At 37.5% G+C, this 18,309-nt stretch overlaps 1 protein-coding gene across 13 annotated transcripts in view; it reads left to right on the top strand.

Annotated features, from left to right (window-relative positions):
• Nucleotides 1-18,309, top strand: part of GOLGA4 (golgin A4) — a 122,184-nt gene that overhangs the window by 61,733 nt on the left and 42,142 nt on the right. For all 13 annotated transcript variants that reach the window (XM_044934123.1, XM_044934120.1, XM_044934121.1 and 10 more), the window contains 6 exons: nt 4,111-4,289; nt 6,265-6,393; nt 9,085-9,240; nt 10,788-15,028; nt 15,870-15,991; nt 16,402-16,532. In XM_044934123.1, coding sequence (XP_044790058.1) covers nt 4,111-4,289; nt 6,265-6,393; nt 9,085-9,240; nt 10,788-15,028; nt 15,870-15,991; nt 16,402-16,532 — 4,958 coding nt within the window. The remainder of the gene's footprint in view (nt 1-4,110; nt 4,290-6,264; nt 6,394-9,084; nt 9,241-10,787; nt 15,029-15,869; nt 15,992-16,401; nt 16,533-18,309) is intronic.

Here is an 18,309-nt window from a genome sequence, read left to right on the forward strand (position 1 = left end):
TTTGCTTTTATTCCCAAAAGAGGCTTGATGATTGGGTGGGAATTCTGATAAGTAAGAACTTTTTGTTGTTTTTTTCTGCTAATTTGCATTTTATTAATTTCGTAGTACTAGCTGTTTTTTTTTTTTTTTTTAATACCTCATGCATTTCTGGCAGCTTTTTGCAGGGATAAAGAAATAGGCACTGGCTTACTTACTCATTCTTGGTGTTATTATTCAGCTTCTTAGTTAATCTAGAGGTTGCCAGCCTTTCCACTTTTCTGCCTCTTTCCTTATTCTCCGCAGGGGGAGTAGAGTGGGTCTTGTTATTTTTGTCATAAAGTGTCTTCCAGGACAGTGCTACAAAACAGTAATACTGCCTAGAATCTCAGAATTCTGGCATTTGCTGTTATTAATATGACTGGTTAGGACTTTGAGGATGGTGCGGGGAAGGATGCTGAAGTGACAAAAGCAAATGCCACAATTGTCCTAGCTTAGCCTGAGGCTTAGTTCTTTTATACTTGCGCCCCCCGCCCCCGACACACACACCTTATAACTTCAGCTGTCTTTGTGAAATACTTTCTTGATATCACCCAGTGCCTAGCATATGCTTGACAGATGGCAAACATCTAATAAATATATGATGAATGAATGGTTGGATTACTGAGCTCATGTAACTCTTATAGTGAGCATTTGTCCATTTTTATACCTGCCATGGATGTAAGAGAACCTTGTCTAAGGGGAAGGTGAGGAGCTGGCAGTAAAAGATCTGCCCTGTGTTTGTAACTGATAGAGGACTATTCCTCAGGTATATTACATTTTTCGTAGACATGTTTTCACAGGTTTTTGTTTGAAAATGAAAATTGCCTGAGATACATTGAATTTTGCTTTGGAAGAACACCATGTGTTCTTGCAACATTTGGTGGCAGCTGGTGCTTAGCCTTCCCGTTGATGTGTGCTGTGGCCACGGTTTCCCCGCGCACTCCTGCATGTTGGCAGAGGGCTCGTCAGTTGGGGCTGATGCACGCTTTCTTTCTCCCCACTCACTCATGTTGTTCAGAATTGGAAGGTAAATTACGTAGGCCTTCAGAACATACCTCTTTAGTACTCAACGTTAAAATCCTAGTGTAGATTCCTTTTGGAAAGGGGAGGGGGAATTCGCGTTTAGAATATTACAGGCCATGGACTCCACTTACTGTATCTGGTGGTCGCAGGATCAGAAGGTGAGATGTTTCTGGTTAGTAAGTAGGCTCTCAGCATATGCTCCTTCAGCATTGAAATGGGATTCGTTTTTGGAGGCAGACTTCCTGTAAGGAAGTGGCTTCATTTGTGGTGCAGTGTAGAATGTGTTTGAAATAAGTTTTCTGTACATGGATATAGAAACGTGTTTTGCTGCCTCTTTAAAATTTTGTTTTGGGGGGACTTAACATTTTCATAGAGCACGATGGAGATGGAAAGCAGTGAGTTTTTGTATGTCTATCAGAGGTATAACATGGTGAATTTTGTTGAGAGTTAGAAGCCATCAGAAACTGGTTCAAAAAATTCTGGTTCAGTAAGGTATGTTACTGCTCAGCTGAGCCTGATCAATGCCAGCTTTCTTAGTTTTAGAAAATAATGCAAGGTAAGGATTGTTCTTCCAACCTTGTATAGTTAAGTTGATTTATCATCCAAAGGAAAAGTTGGAGGACTCAGTTCTTACATTTCAATGAAGATGTTGAATTAAAAGTCTCAAAGATGTCCTTTTAGGTATAAAATTACATGGTTTTTTGACAAGGTGGCAGAGCATGGGAAGAAAGGATTAAATTTAGATGAGAACTTTGGAACCAGATCTGTCCTACATTAATCATTATATGATGGATAATCAAGTGACTTAACTGTTTTGGAGTATTAAACACTAAAATTACAATACCATATAGAATGTACTAAAATTTACTGAGTATGGTTAGGAAGATTAACTTTTGGAAAATTATATCCAAAAGGAACTTTGTGGCATTGATTTTTGTTGTTGTTGATTAAGAAAGTGAGAGCCCTGTATCTGTTTTTATACTGTATTGGATTCTGGAATTTAAAAAACGAAAGTTTCACTTGGTATTGACTATGTACAGCTTTGTTTTGCTTAATTGACAGAAGCTTTTCATTTAAAACTGGGTCTTGCTGGAAGAATATCATAACTATCTTCAGGTTCTCTAGAGCCTGATTTAAGATATTTCTGTGAAGTGCTTAGAAATGCTAAGATACAATGTTATATGCTGAATATTAGCTGTAATGAAAAGATGGTGATGACATCCAAACATTAAAAAATACCATCATTCCTTTTTCCATGTTTTTCTTTCCCAGATGTAAGCCTTCAGCTCAAACTTAAGCAGTACGCACCCGGTTACAAGATTTCTTTCCTGTAATTGATCACTTCACTTGACTGGTTTTTGAGAAACAAGGAAACTAATTTCTTATTACGAGCAAGAGATGTTTATTTATGCTGGACACCAGAATTTATAGTAAAAGAATATTCCTTTAAATATTTTATTTACCAGAATATTTATGTCTAAGGATTATCATCTTGGTGTTTGCAGGCAAATATCACTGAAGTTGGAGTAGGCAATCTTTAAAAATAATTAAACTTAATTAATATGCCTTAAAAATTTAGACCTTATTTGAGCTATGGTTTTATACTTTGGGCATATAAAATGAATAAGTTGGATAGTTTTTTTTTTTTTTAATATCAAATGCATGATTGCCAGAGAAGTTTTTTTTTTAAGGTAGTAAGCAAAGTAAGTTGTGTTTCCCAATTGTTAGCAGAATTCCACCTTTCTGTTGCCTTTTTCTATATCTACTATACTTCACCATTAAGAAAATGCTTTAGAATACAAGTTTGTCTTTAGTATGCAGTTTGTTTGCGAAAACCACTATCTGTTAAGTGAAATTGTAGTTAATGAAGGGGCTTTTTAATGGGATATCATCAGTTGAAGCTCCGCATTTCTTACACCACTGAAAGTGAAAATACTGCACGTGTCAATGAATTGACACCCTGAATATTTATTTCTTAAAAGGATTAAAACCCATCTTGAAAATTGATGTTTTATTTATAGTTCTTCTCATTGGTAAAGGGGAGTCTTCTATTTTTTGAGGACTGAAGAAAATAGTTGAGGATGTAATAGCACTAGGATTTTCACAGGATAGTGTTCTGTCAGTAGAGAGAGAAGTGGGGGGGAGAGAGAATGTGTGTGTTTACACACATACAGCGCACACATGCACACACACACACATGCATGTATACACAAATATACATAAACATACATACTCGTGTATTTTTGGTGTCTAGTTACTCAGCTCTTGTACCCATGCTATCAGATTCTGTTTGATGCTGGGTGAGCTGTCCTTAAAGATCTTACTACTGTAGCCTAGGTGACTGTTTTTGCAGAGCCTGTCTTCTTACTTATTTCACCCCAAAACTCCCTGCTAGTAGTGCCTTTTTGTACACTTTTGAAACAGGAAAAGATTTCTTACTAGTTAGCTACATTAATTTGAAACTTACATAAGTAGTACGTTTCATATCAAAATACATTGGTTAAATATGTGATTCAGTCAGTAAATGTTTAGGGAGAAAACCCTGCTTTTATTATATGGTTAAGAGGTTTTTTTTTTTGAAAATACGATTAGTCAAAGAATAATTTTTTCATTCTTAAAAATATCCCAATGAGTATACAATAGTGTTACCTAGTTATTGATAATAGACAAGAACTTGCATAACAGACAAAGAAGCAATTGCAATTATATGCTACAGAAGTAGGTACAAGTATTCATTTCTATGAATTTGCTATCCATAATGACACTTGTGGGGAGATTGGGGCAAATCTTTAGTCATTTAATATTTTTTCCAACTTTGAGCCTAAGTTCATACAGTATAAGCCATCTTAATATCTGAATCCAGAACTCAATGACAAATTGCTTTCAATGACTGGACCTTTCTTGTGGCTTTGTTAAACTACCAGTCAAATACCTCTTGGCTTTAAACAGTGATGAGTTTTTTAACATGTCCTGCTACTGCTGCTCTTAGTTCCCATCAATTGAATTTAAACACTTGAGCTCAATAATAGTATTTCTTGAGATACTTGTTTTCTGCTGTTTTCATTATAGCTTTTGAGGAACTTGAGAAAGCCCTGAGTACAGCCCAAAAAACAGAAGAAGCACGGAGAAAAATGAAAGCAGAAATGGATGAGCAAATAAAAGCCATTGAAAAAGCAAGTGAGGAGGAACGTGTCAGACTTCAACAGGAATTAAGTTGCGTGAAGCAGGAGGTTGTTGATGTCATGAAAGTAAGAATAATTCTAGATTGCAGTGGGTTACAGCAATTTTGAAACTTAAGTCTTATACTTTTCCTACACTCTCTGCAGTAAAGAAGAGTAATTTATATTTTAGACGGTGTCCATTTCATGATGTTCAGGATATAGGAAAAAACCATTCTGATAAAGAAATGAATGTGTATCTTTTTGAGTATACTTCTCAGAGATAATCTCTGCATATAATTTCTCTTTTTTGCTTTCTAACCCTCTCTTTAATTTTTTTTAAAAATAAAAGATGGCATGTTATTTTTAATGTTCTGTATTTTGCTTTTCCAAATTAATAATCTGTCTTGGTTATTGAGTTAATAGTGATGCCCCTTTTGTTTTAAAGACAGCTCAGGACTTCATTTTATGAATAGCTCATAATTTTATCAGTCTTATGCTGATGGATAGATATTTAGACTTTCAGTTTTTATTGTTGGAAATTGTGAATATCCTTATCATATTCACTAACATCTGTTTCTTTAGAATAGATTCCTAGAAATGGAATATTACTCAGGCAAAAGTTATGTGTATTTTTAATTATTGCCTAGTTGCTACAAGCTTGATGGAGGACCATTTATATTCAAGTATTAGAATATGTTCCCGCCCTGACAAAGATGTTGCTACCTGACTTTTTAAAAATCTTTATGAGCTAAATTAAAAATGACATCATTGTAGTTTTAATATACATATCTCTTACCAGTATGACAAACATGTTTTTGTATGTTTACATGGAATTTATAGTTTTCTGTTTTGAGTTGCCTGATCAAATCCTGATTCCTTTTCCTCTTGGACTGTTGGACTTTTTCTTACTGATTTCTTACTGAAGTTTTTTATTTGTAGTAAAAATTAGCCCTTGGAGATAGATATTTTTATCCAAATAATTTTCAATTTGTTGTGTTTATCATTTTTTGTTGTTTTTTTGGGGGGGGGGGTGATATGCAGAAAAGTTTTCTTTTCCTTAAATGTTAGCAAATTTTTGTTCTGCTCTAAGACATTCTCAATTGAGTAAAAAAAAAAAGTGTTTTTCTCATGTGACACTTTTATGCTTTCATTTTTTATGGTTAAATTTTTGATCCAACTAAAATTTATTTAGTGTGAGGAGTGAGGTAGGGATCCAACCTAAATTTTTTCCAGATGACTACCTAGTAGTCTTCAAATCATTTCTTTCGTAACCTGTGTTTTCCCTTCTGACATGCCATACTACCTTTATTACATACTAAATTATTGTAGTGCTGTGTATGGGTCTTCTGGATTCTCTGGGCTATTCCACTGCTGTGTCTGATCACATGCTGGTATTACACTAATACTAGTTTTACAGTATGTTCTAGTTTTACATTGTTCTCCTGCTTGATAGCCCCTCCTCATTACTCTTATGTTAAGAAGAGATTGGCTATTATTCCATGTTTATTTTGTCCAGTGGGCCTTCCCTCATTTTCTTGGTAGTTTTATTTGATTTTATTAAATTTTTGAATTTATTTAGGGTGGTTTGACATGTTTATAAGATTTGAGTCTTCCTATTCAAAAAAGAACAAGACCAATAATTAAACTTTTTAGTAAGTAGTAGTACATGCCTGGAGAGGTAGGCATAATTAGATGGGTGCAGCCAGGGCACCTTGCCCATGATGGAGTGCCCTCTCTCAACGCATCCGTATTCCCCTTGCTGTGCTTCCTCATCTTGTTTGGTGGGAACATCTTTGTAAGATGTGGAATTGGAGCTTCAGCCCCATAGGATTGACTATTGAAGCTGTAGCCCTTCATGTCCTAAATGAGGAGCAACACTTTACTGGTTTTTCTTTAAACTCTCAAGAATTTGGTGACTTTTGATTTATGTGGGAAATATGTTCTGATTTTTCCTCTTAGGAATCTGTTAGCTTGATGATTGAACTATAATAAAGTATTATTTTGTTGTAGAGTGACATGTTTTATCTGGATGTTCACTTTTAACTATTTGGCTGCTTTTCAGAAATCCTCAGAACAAATTGCTAAATTACAGAAACTTCATGAAGAGGAGTTGGCTAGCAAAGAGCAGGAACTGACGAAGAAGCTTCAGACCCAAGAAACAGAATTTCAGGAGCAAATGAGAATAGCTCTTGTAAGTACCTACAGTATTTTGTTTTTCCCATATTATAAAGTTGTCACGCCCTCATCCCTGCCTTCTAGGTTGAGGTCACGCTACTCTCAACCTTGACCTTTGAGGATGCAGAGAGACTGACTGTAGGCAGGAATGAGGCTGTCAGAATTTGTTAATTTAGTATTGTCTGAAAATTAAATTTGCTCATCTAACAAGCTTTCATTAATCAGTTTGTAGATCATTCCTCTCACCCTGGCTGTAGGCTATGATTAGGGGGAAATAAAGGGGAGGATAGGTTAATTGAAGCAATTGGCCAGCAACTGCATAATTTAGCAAGAATGTCTTAATAGATATCAGATATCAGACTGAATGTATCAGAGCTTAAGGCTCAGAAAGTTTGCTTGAATGCATTTTAAAGAGGACAAAATGAAAATGACCAAGTTCACAGATGGCACAGTGGTAAAGAATCTGCCTGCCAATGCAGGGGACACAGGAGATTTGGGTTTGATCCCTGGCTTGGGAACATTCCTTGGAGGAACAAGTATTCTTGCCTGGAAAATCCCATGTACAGAAGAGCCTGGTGGGCTGCAGTCCATGGGATCACAAAGAGTTGGACACGACTGAGCACATATGCAGTTTTCCTTTTATGTAGAATGATATCAGTAATTTTCAGTCTATATGATGTTAAAAAAAAAAAAGTAAAATAAGAAAAAATTGGCTGAACTAACTAAAACAATAACCAAAAAAGCAAAGATAAGAAAGAGTTGTTGGCATGGTATAATTTGAAAGTTTGAAACAAAAAATATTTTACTTAAATTGTGAAAAGCCTATTTAGATAAGTTACCTTAAGAAGTATTAATGCCAAAAATGTAGATTCTTGTTTTTACATGAAGTTATTATCCATAAGATAATAGGTATAATTAAAAAATACTTTTAGTGTGAAAGGATGAGAAATAGTTTTTATAATTTTCATCTCCTTTCTTTTCCACATTTCTGTTTTCACTCTGGTTTGGACCTGGGGCTCTGAGGCTTTCCAGCAGCTGTGGTCCTTGAACTGAGTCAGGGAGTTCTGTAATCTCTGTGGGGCCAAGAGACACATGGATTTACAGTACTGTTGGCTGAGGTTAGGGGTTTAGTTCATGGTTGTGAAATATACATCTGTATGGACACATATTTGTATTCTTTATTGGTCCAAAAAGGATTTGAAGTTGTTTATAAGAGTACTTAAAAATTACAACAGGACAGCATAAATTTAAAATAGTAGCATGGAAATTAAAGGAACAAAGCGAGACACTAGGGACATAAATGCAGCAGGGGATGGTGCTAAAAATTCTTGTCATTAAGACCTGCTGTGGGTTTTCATGCTGGAGTAATTGGGGCACTGTAATTGGAGAAGGAAATGGCAACCTACTCCAGTATTCTTGTCTGAAGAATCCGATGGACCAAGGAGCCTGGCGGGCTACAGTCCAGGGGGTCGCGAAAGAGTCGAACATGACTGAGCAAGTAGCACACAATTGGGGCGCTGGACTCTGAACATTGACCTTGTTAATACTGTGTTTTGGGAATCGATAGTTTCAGACATGCTCAGCCTAGTGAGCGCAGGACACAAATCACACACGAAGCACACATACCTGCACACGTGCTCGTCCCCTTCCACTCCCCTTCCTACCTGGTTTCTCAAAGAAGTTAGTTTGGCACTGAGAGTCAATTCTGCAGACTATTAGCATTTCCTCTTTTATATTTATGGGCATAGATGGCAATGCATTTAAATTATAGTTTATGTTAAACAGTTTAGTATGTTTAAAATGATGTTTCAAGATTGATGTTATAGAAACTAATTTTTAAAAAATCAATCTGCTTACAGTATGGTACAAAATCTTTCCTTAAAGCAATATACTTCACAGAGTGAAATGGGCCAGATCTTAGGAGCTGTATAGGTTTTTAGAGTTCCTTGATCTAATCCATGTATTCACATGTAATCTCATTTTGATTAGCTTTTCCATGTGGTATGCCCTATCATAGTAAGGTATTTCTCACAAATTATATAAATTTACAGCCTAAATTTATATAAATTATATGTCTATGGCCTAGAGTAGAAATATCAGACTCTAGAGAAGTGGTAGTGGTAGTGGTAATACTGAAGATCTACATGGGTCTAAGGTGGTATGATTGTTTTTGGCACAGAATTATGTGACCCTGCACATTCAGTGATATTTTGCAAAGCATTTTAAGTAGTGAATACATAGTAGACACACTTCACAGGTAGTGCTAGTGGTAAACAGTCCACCTGCCAGTGCTGAAGACGTCAGAGACACAGGTTTGATCCCCTGGAAAAGAGCATGACAACCCACTCCAGTATTCTTGTCTGGAGAGTCCCATGGACAGAGGACCCTGGCGGGCTGCAGTCCATGGGGTCGCGGAGAGTTGGACATGACTGAAGTGACTTATTTAGCAGGCACTCGCACAGTAGGGTTACTGGAAACAAAATTTTTCATATTAGTTTTAATTGTGGCAAAGACTGGCCAGACCATACTGGAAAAGCTACTATGCCCTGTTTCTGCAGACCAGAGTGTGAGAAGAGAGAGATAACGATGCTGCCTACCTCGCAGGTCTGGTGTGCAGATCAAATGAAATGAATGATTCCTGTAGCAGTGCTTTGAGAATGCTGAAGATCTACATGGGTCTAAGGTGGTATGATTGTTTTTGGCACAGGAAAAAAGTCAGTCAGAATATTTGAAGATCACTCAAGAAAAAGATCAGCAAGAATCGTTGGCCTTGGAAGAGTTAGAGTTGCAGAAGAAAGCAATCCTCACAGAGAGTGAAAATAAACTTCGGGACCTTCAACAAGAAGCAGAGACATACAGAACTGTAAGTTTAAACACTATTCAGGGCCCTGGGCTGTGGGGTTACTTGTATTAATACATGAAAACTCTTACTATCTCTACAGTCGATATAAAGTTGTAGCAAAGACTTTGTTTAGATACATATATACATGTGCTCCTGGAAATGGCAACCCACTCCAGTATTCTTGCTGGGGAATCCCGTGGGCAGAGGAGCCTGGTGGGCTAGAGTCCATGGGGTCGCAGAGTCAGGATGCAGCTGAGCACGCACACATACGTACACTCCATTTGTAGATAGTCAGAGCTATTTGTGGGAGTGGTTTGGTGTCTGCCTATGGTGCTCCTGACTCTCTGCCTTTGGTTGACTGTATTTGTCAGGCACTCACTCCGATTCTGTGCCCTCAGTAAGCAGTGCAGCATCCTTGCTCCACTGCTTACTCAGCTTCATCCTTAGGAAGAGGCCTCCTTTTGTAGGCAGCACTTGCCCTGACACCTTCTTACCTCTTCACCTTCATCTCATGCCATGTCTGGACATAATTCATTTTCTGTTTGTATCAGTTTAGTTACCCTGTTGCTCTACTTTTACACTTAATTTTTCTCCCGTTTTCCCATATTAAAAAATCGTCCTGTGATGAGCAGGTAAGTATGTCTATCTCAGTGTTCACATTTTTAAGGTCCTCTGTTCTTTCCCTTAACAGTGCATGAAATATCTGACCTATTAGGAGTAAATTAATACTACTTAGACTTTTTAAGCCTCTTTGCTCTGATTTAGACAGTGAAACAGTCTCAGTTCTTATGCATATTTCTAAACTGTGTCTTACTAGCCCACTTCCAACATTTTGTAAGGTGGCATAGTCAAAGGGAATGGGTACTCAGGAGGCCTGCATCTTTCACTTGTTAGCTTTATAAATTAATTATACCTTAATTTCCTTACATGTCACATGAAAAGGTTGGATCTGATAATTTCTTAATACCATTCCAGTTCTGATATTCCTTGGCTCTGCCTTAATTAGCTCTTTTTCCTTCAATCAAGATTGATATTTTCATGAGATAATAATATTTTGCTATTAACTTTTTCTAAACTACTTTGGTAAAATTTGGTAAATTACTTTGATGTAAGTTCCTTCTTTTTGAAAAACATCTTCTGAGTAATAATTTTTTGTGTAAAAGCCAGATCCATTATTTTTCTTTCAAAATTAAGTTATAAAAGTAATAGAATACTATAATAGGGCTTTTTAAAAACAGAAAAAAACACTCATCTTTCAACCAACAATTACTGTTATCTAGTTTATCATTTCCCCCCGCCACTATCCGTTCAGAATGGTTTTGAAAAGTAGATAGTTGAAATAGTTACCCAAATAGAAAGAATCTGGAATTATGAGCTGTGTAAAAAATAGAATGTTTTTTTTCATTACATGATTCCTTTAGGAACCGAGCACAGATTCTTTGCCCTTTCTGGTGTTTGATATGACATGCAAAATTTTTTATCTAAATTGTAATTTTTAAGGAGGTGTAGACATCATGTCATGTATATCATTGCTAATAAATTAAAAACACATCTGTTTTCATTAACAGAGAATTCTCGAATTAGAAAGTTCTTTGGAAAAAAGCTTGCAAGAAAATAAAAATCAATCAGAAGATTTAACTATTCATTTGGAAGCTGAAAAAAATAAGCACAATAAAGAAATTACCATCATGGTTGAAAAACACAAGACAGAATTGGAAAGTCTGCAGCATCAGCAAGATAACATTTGGACTGAAAAGCTCCAAGTCTTAAAGCAGCAGCATCAGACTGAAATGGAAGAACTTAGAGAAAAGTATGAGCAAGAGAAAGAAATATTGGTGAAAGACAGAGAGACACTCTTTCAGGCCCACATAGAAGAAATGAATGAAAAGACTTTAGAAAAGCTTGATGTGAAACAAACAGAATTGGAATCATTATCGTCTGAACTGTCGGAAGTATTAAAAACGCGTGACAAGCTAGAAGAAGAACTTTCTGTACTAAAGGATCAAGCTGATCGAGTGAAGCAGGAATTAGAGGCCAAGCTGGATGAACAGAAAGATCATCACCAACAGCAGGTTGACAATATCATTAAAGAACAAGAGATTTCTATCCAGAGAACTGAAAAAGCCTTAAAAGATGAAATTAACCAACTTGGGCTTCTTCTGAAGGAGAAGGACAGGCATTTAAAAGAACATCAGGCCCGTGTGGAAAGTTTAGAGGCAGACATCAAAAGGTCTGAAGGGGAACTCCAGCAGGCATCGACTAAGCTGGAGCTTTTCCAGTCACTGCAGAACACAACGCATGAACAGGCTAAAGTCCATGAGGAGCAGCTGGCCCAGTTGCAGCAGAAGTTGTTGGATTTGGAAACTGAAAGAATTCTTCTTACTAAACAGGTAGCTGAAGTTGAAGCTCAAAAGAAGGATGTTTGTGCTGAGTTAGACACTCACAAAATCCAGGTGCAGGATCTACTGCAGAAGCTTGAAAAACAGAATTGTGAAATGGAAGAAAAAGTGAAATCTTTAACACAGCTCTATGAATCCCAACTTAAAGATAACAACACAGAGCAGGAACAGACAAAGCAACTCTTAATGGAAAAGGAAAATGTTATTTTACAAATGAGAGAAGCCCAGAGCAAAGAAATAGAAATACTCAAACAGAAATTATCAGCCAAGGAGGACAGTATTCGTGTTTTGCAAGAGGAATATGAAGCCAAATTTAAAAATCAAGAGAAAAAGATGGAAAAAATTAAGCAGAAAGCAAAGGAGATGCAAGAAATATTAAAGAAGAAATTGTTGGATCAGGAAGCCAAACTTAAAAAAGAGCTTGAAAATACTGCTCTGGAGCTCAGTCAGAAAGAAAAACAGTTCAATGCCAAAATTTTGGAAATGGCACAGGCTAACTCAGCTGGAATCAATGATGCAGTGTCAAGACTGGAGACAAACCAAAAGGAGCAAATAGAAAGTCTCACTGAGGCACACAGGCGAGAGCTCGATGATTTCATAGCAGTCTGGGAGCGGAAACTTAGTCAGCAAGCTGAAGAACTTCAGGAAAAACATGATATCCAGTTACAGGAGAAAGAACGAGAGGTAGCAGAACTGAAGCAAAAGATGCTCCTGTTTGGGTGTGAAAAAGAAGAGATGAACAAGGAAATGGCATGGCTGAAGGAAGAGGGTGCTAGGCAGGATACCGCGTTAAAGGAATTACAGGGACAGTTGAAGCAGAATGCTGCTCTCGTGGATTCTCTCACACAGAATGAGGCTAAACTAAAAGCTGAACTTGAAAAGCTGGAGGTTGACTTGAACGGCTCTCTGAAGGAAAACATTTTTCTTCAAGAGCAAGTAGCTGAACTGAAGGTGCTGGCAGAAAAAGACAGGCTCAAGGTTTTGGAGTTTACTGAGAAGCTGAAAACCACAGATGAAGAATTCCAGAGTCTGAAATCTTTACACGACAGCAGTAAGAAAAGCCTAGAGGACAAAAGCCTGGAATTCAAAAAACTGTCCGAGGAGCTAGCAGTTCAGCTAGACATTTACTCTAAGAAAACTGAAGCCTTACTACAGGCTAAAACAAGTGAGCTCATCGACATCAGCAGTAGTAAAATCAGTGCCATTCTCTCTAGAATCTCCCATTGTCAACAGCACACAGCTAAAGTGAAGGAGGCACTACTAAGCAAAACTTGCCAGGTTTCTGAATTAGAAGCACAACTTAGACAGCTAACAGAAGAGCAAAATATACTAAATAGTTCTTTTCAACATGCTGCACATCAGTTGGAAGAAAAAGAAAGTCAGATTAAGAGCATGAAGGCTGATATCGAAGGTCTTGTTACAGAAAAAGAAGCCTTACAGAAGGAAGGAGGAAATCAGCAACAGGCAGCTTCAGAAAAGGAATCTTGTATCACACAGCTGAAGAAAGAGTTGTCAGAAAACATCAATGCTGTCACCATGATGAAAGAAGAGCTTAAAGAAAAAAAAGCTGAGATCAGCAGTCTTAGTAAACAGCTAGCTGATTTGAATGCTCAGCTTCAGAATAGCATCAGCCTAGCTGAAAAAGAAGCAGCCATCTCATCACTAAGTAAGCGACATGATGAAGCACAGCAGGAATTGCTGGATCAAGTGCGAGATTTATCTTTGAAAGTTGAAACTCTGAGTAAAGAGAAAACGTCTGCTCTGGAACAGGCAGATCACTTGTCCATCAAATTCTCAGAGTGGAAGAAGAAAGCACAGTCAAGATTTACACAGTACCAAAATACTAGTAAAGAATTGCAGATGCAGCTTGAGTTAAAAACAAAGGAAACCAGTGAAAAGGACGAGCAGTTAACTTTATTGAAGGAGGACCTTGATCAGCAAAAGAAAAGATTTGAATATTTAAAGAGTGAGATGGAAGATAAGAAGAGTGAGATGGAGAAAAGGGATTTTAATTTAGAGACTGAGTTAAAAACTCAAACAGTGAGAATTGTGGAATTAGAGGAGCATGTTGCTCAGAAAACAATTGAAATTGAGTCCTTAAATGAAGTTCTTAAAAATTACCATCAACAAAAGGATAGTGAACAGAAAGAAATGATTCAGAAACTCCAACACATCCTAGAGTTAGGAGAAGAGAAGGACAACAGGGTTAAAGAGGCTGAAGAAAAAGTCTTAAGACTTGAAGAGCAAGCATCTTCCATGAAATCTGAACTTGAATCTGTGAAGAAAGAATTGGAACATGTGAATTCAATTGTGAAAGGCAAAGAAGAAGAGTTAAAAGCATTGGAAGATAGACTTGAATTAGAAGGTGCTGCGAAATTAGCAGAATTGAAGAAAAAAGCTGAACAAAAGATTGCTGCCATCAAGAAGCAGTTGTTATCACAAATGGAAGAGAAAGAACAGCAATACAGGAAAGACAAAGAAAGCCATCTGAGTGAGCTAACTACAAAACTGCAGGAAAAAGACAGAGAAATTCACATCTTAGAAGAAAAACTGAAGTCCGCGGAAAGTTCACCACAATCTGAAACGTCAGTTGTACCCAGATTGTCAGAAAATGTGGCAGTGTGTACTGAGCAAGAAGAAGCAGATTCCCAAGGCTGTGTGCAGAATGCATGTGAAGAAAAACTCGGTGTCTTACAAAGAAATTTAATTGAAAAGGAAATGCTAGTGCAGAGGCTGGAGCAGGAAAAAGAAGAAATAATTTCCTCTCATTCTGAAATACAGTGCAAATACCAGGAGCTCTTAATAAAGATAGAACAGGCCGAAGCAAAACAACATGAGGATCGAGTGATGATAAATCAGCTTCAAGAAGAACTTGAAGGAAAAAACAAGAAACACTCCTTGGTTTCTTCCCAGCATTTGGAAGAAGGAGACAAAAATAACACAGGGGCAAAGCAGAACTTGGAAAATGTGGTTGACAATGTCCAGAAAACGCTCCAGGGGGAGGACTTGACCTGTCAGATCTTGGAGCAAAAAATAAAAGAGCTGGATTCCTGCTTATTGAACGAGAGGGAAGGACACAGAATTGAAATCGAAGAGCTGACCTCAAAACTTGAAAGTTTACAGGCTCTACAACAACAGATGAATGGAAAAAGTAAACCCACAGAAGTTTTGGAAGAAAGTGCTGAAGGAAAGTCCACATCACACGTGGTTCAGCCCAGCTTGCTTAGTAACATGGAGGCCGATCACAATGACCTGGAGTTTAAATTAGCAGGGGCGGAGCAGGAGAAGCAGAAGCTGAGCCAGGAGGTGGTTAAACTGCAGAAAGATATTCGAATGCTGCGGAAGGAGCATCAGCAAGAACTGGATATAATAAAGAAAGAGTATGAAAAAGAAATGGAAGAGAAAATCAAGTAAGCTTTTATTTTATTTTATTTATTGACTGTGCTGGGTCTTTGTTGCTGTGTGCAGGCTTTCTCTAGTTGCTGTGAGCAGAGGCTACTCTTCGCTGCGGTGCATGCGCTCCTCACTGTGGTGGCTTCTCCTGTTGTGGTGCACGGGATCTGGGCAAGTGGGCTCAGTGGTTAGTAGTGCATGGGCTAAGTTGCTCCGAGGCATGTGGGTTCTTCCTGGACCAGGGCTCAAAACTGTGTCCCGGGCATTGGCAGGGGGGTCTTAACCACTGGACCACCAGAGAAGCCCCAAGTAAGTTTTTTTTTTTTTTTTCCCCCCAGTATGATTATTTTTAAGGTAATCTTCCCTATTGAAATCTTTTTTGTGTCTTAATACAGTTAAATTTCATAACCTAAATTTGTTAGTATCAAGCATAAATATAGTAAGTTAAATACTGAAGAGAAATAAAAGCAATTAAATGCAAGAAGCAGTGTTTTTCCATGTCTGTTTAAGGGGAAAAAACCCTTTCCTTGCATATGAGATGATGATTATTAGGTACATAACCCAGTAATTATTTTTTGTTTTATTATTTTTAGTATTAATGTTATATAGATGTATATGATATATATGGTATATGATGAATATGGTAATTTTAAGTGGAAAATGAAGATTCTCAAATCCTCAGGACCCTAGAGTTAATCATAGTTTACTTAGCCTTCCAGAAGTTTTCTGTGCCTGGAGACACACACATGCGTGCTCACACACACACACCCTTAAATATGGTTGATACCAGTGAGATCAGACTATATGCACTGCTTTTTTTGTATGACAACAATTAGCTCTTCATATTTGGGTACTCAGACAGGAGCAGGAAGATCTTGAGTTGAAGCACAACTCCACATTAAAACAGCTGATGAGAGAGTTTCATACACAGCTGGCACAAAAGGAACAGGAACTGGAAATGACCATAAAGGAGACCATCGGTAAGTAAACTTTTGAATTCAATAAAAACCAAATCAGAATCAGTCAGCAGTGGCTCTTTATAATTTAAGCTTATTCTTTTCACACTGTGCTAAGTCCTTTATGTAATTACAAACAGTAGAAACAAAATGATTCTTGCCCAAGAAAGTTCACTGATGGAAACTATGCTGCCTGAAAGTGACTTGCCTTTCAGAGGGAAGGAGCAGGTGGAGGAACCTGAAAGCATTAGCTGATTATTACCTGATGAAGGCACTGCTGCTCCCTGAGCAGGATACATTTGATCAATTTGATCAGTTGATTTTAATCAAGTTTATTGATAATTTAGAACAGGGATTCTTACAGATACTGGGATATAGATATTAATTCTTACCTAATACATTTTCTTGTATGTGTCCATTTTTTTATTGATTAGATAAAGCCCAGGAAGTGGAGGCTGAACTTTTAGAAAGCCATCAAGAAGAGACAAATCAGTTATATAAAAAAATTGCAGAGAAAGAAGATGATCTAAAGAGAACGGCGAAAAGATATGAAGAAATCCTTGATGTACCTTATTTTCTCTCTCTCTCTTGAAATTTAGGTGAAATAGATTTCATGGTAGTGCTAAAGAGGACTGGGCTGTCAGATTTCCTGTTTTTCTAATGTAGAGGGGTTTTTTGGGGGAGGGGAGTTCAATATCATTCAAATTAGTATTTTTCCATTGTTTGCAGATTTATGAGGAGTCTATTTGATTTCTGCTAGGTTTGTAGTTTTCTGATCAATGTCTGCTTACCAGGCATACTTGAAGCAACAGCGTGTTAATAAGGGGAAGAATGGATTTTCTTCTCTGTCTCCCAGATTCAGATCAAATTGTGAGATCAGCAGACTAAGAATTGAGAGCTTGTGTTTAAGACAGTTAGTGTGTGTATGAGCTTAACTGGGATCTTTCTAGGAGGGCTAGTTAACTTTATTTCATCCCTACCCAATTTGCATAGTTTTTGTTGATCTCAAGGGAGGAGATAGATGAAAGAAAAGAATACATCAGCCAAATCTTACATGCAGTTGAAAGATAAATTCAGTATACTATTTATTCTACTAGTGGTGGATTAGTGTTGTCATTTTTATGTATAAAGATAAGCCACGAATGCTAGTGAGTATTCAGACTCCAGAATATTTTTGAATATAAAACAATGTAAATTATTCTTTCTTGGAGTGCAGATTCTTAGTTACTGCAAGCCTTAGTTCACAATGTACTGAGAACCCTTTGATGATTAGGAATGGGTAAACCAGAGAATCCTGCCTTAGTCTGGCTGTGGCAGCAGTAGAGGTCTGAGCCAGGAACAGATTCTAATAATAATTATTTTAAGTATAATTGAAAAAGCTGAAATTCTGGGATATGTTACATGAATATAAATGTTCAGTTCAGTCACTTAGTCGTGTCTAACTCCATGCGACCCCATGGACTGCATGCAGCACGCCAGGCTTCCCTGTCCCATCACCAACTCCCAGAACTTACTCAGACTGATGTCCATAGAGTCAGTGATGCCATCCAACCATCTCATCCTCTGTCGTCCCCTTCTCCTCCTGCCTTTAATCTTTCCGAGCATCAGGGTCTTTTCCCGTGTGTCAGCTCTTCGCATGGGATGGCCAAAGGATTGGAGCTTCAGCTTCAGCATCAGTCCTTCCAATGAATATTCAGGACTGATTTCTGTTAGGTTGGACTTGTTGGATCTCCCTGCAGTCCAAGGGATTCTCAAGAGTCTTCTCCAACACCACAGTTCAAAAGAATCAATTCTTTGGCGATTTTTTAAATATAGTTTTTGAGCTATAGATTTCAGTATAAAAGAAAATTTGAATAATTTCACATTTTCTTATACTTCCCTAGAGTATATGTGTGCAAAGCTTTAAAAAATATCATTGTTTCTTGAATGCTTAGAGATTGTTGGGATTGGAAGATACGTTAAAGCTAGTTTTAGGTTTACCTTCTGTTTGTTTTTTTTGTTTGTTTGTTTATTTAATTTTTTGCAGAAGGAGAATGAGTTCAGCATAGTTAAATGATTTCCTTAAAACTACAAAGTGAGCAGTAGAGCGCTGACTGTTAGTTTCATGTATTTTATAAAGGCTTCTCTTTAAGAAAGGAACTTGGGGAAGGGAACAGTTATGTATCATGGGCAGTTAAGTCAGGGAGCTTCATGTGCAGGGGACAGACTATGCCAGAGCTGTACTGTTCCCTTTTGTGAACTCTCTCTCTGTCTCTGAATGTGTGTGTCAGGGGACCAGTAGCACGAGGTAGACTTTGCAGGTCACAGCACACCTCTGTAGGTAGGGAGGTCAGTGAGCAGGG

This window comes from Bubalus bubalis, chromosome 21, assembly GCF_019923935.1.
Source record: "Bubalus bubalis isolate 160015118507 breed Murrah chromosome 21, NDDB_SH_1, whole genome shotgun sequence".
Taxonomy (NCBI): Eukaryota; Metazoa; Chordata; class Mammalia; order Artiodactyla; family Bovidae; genus Bubalus; species Bubalus bubalis.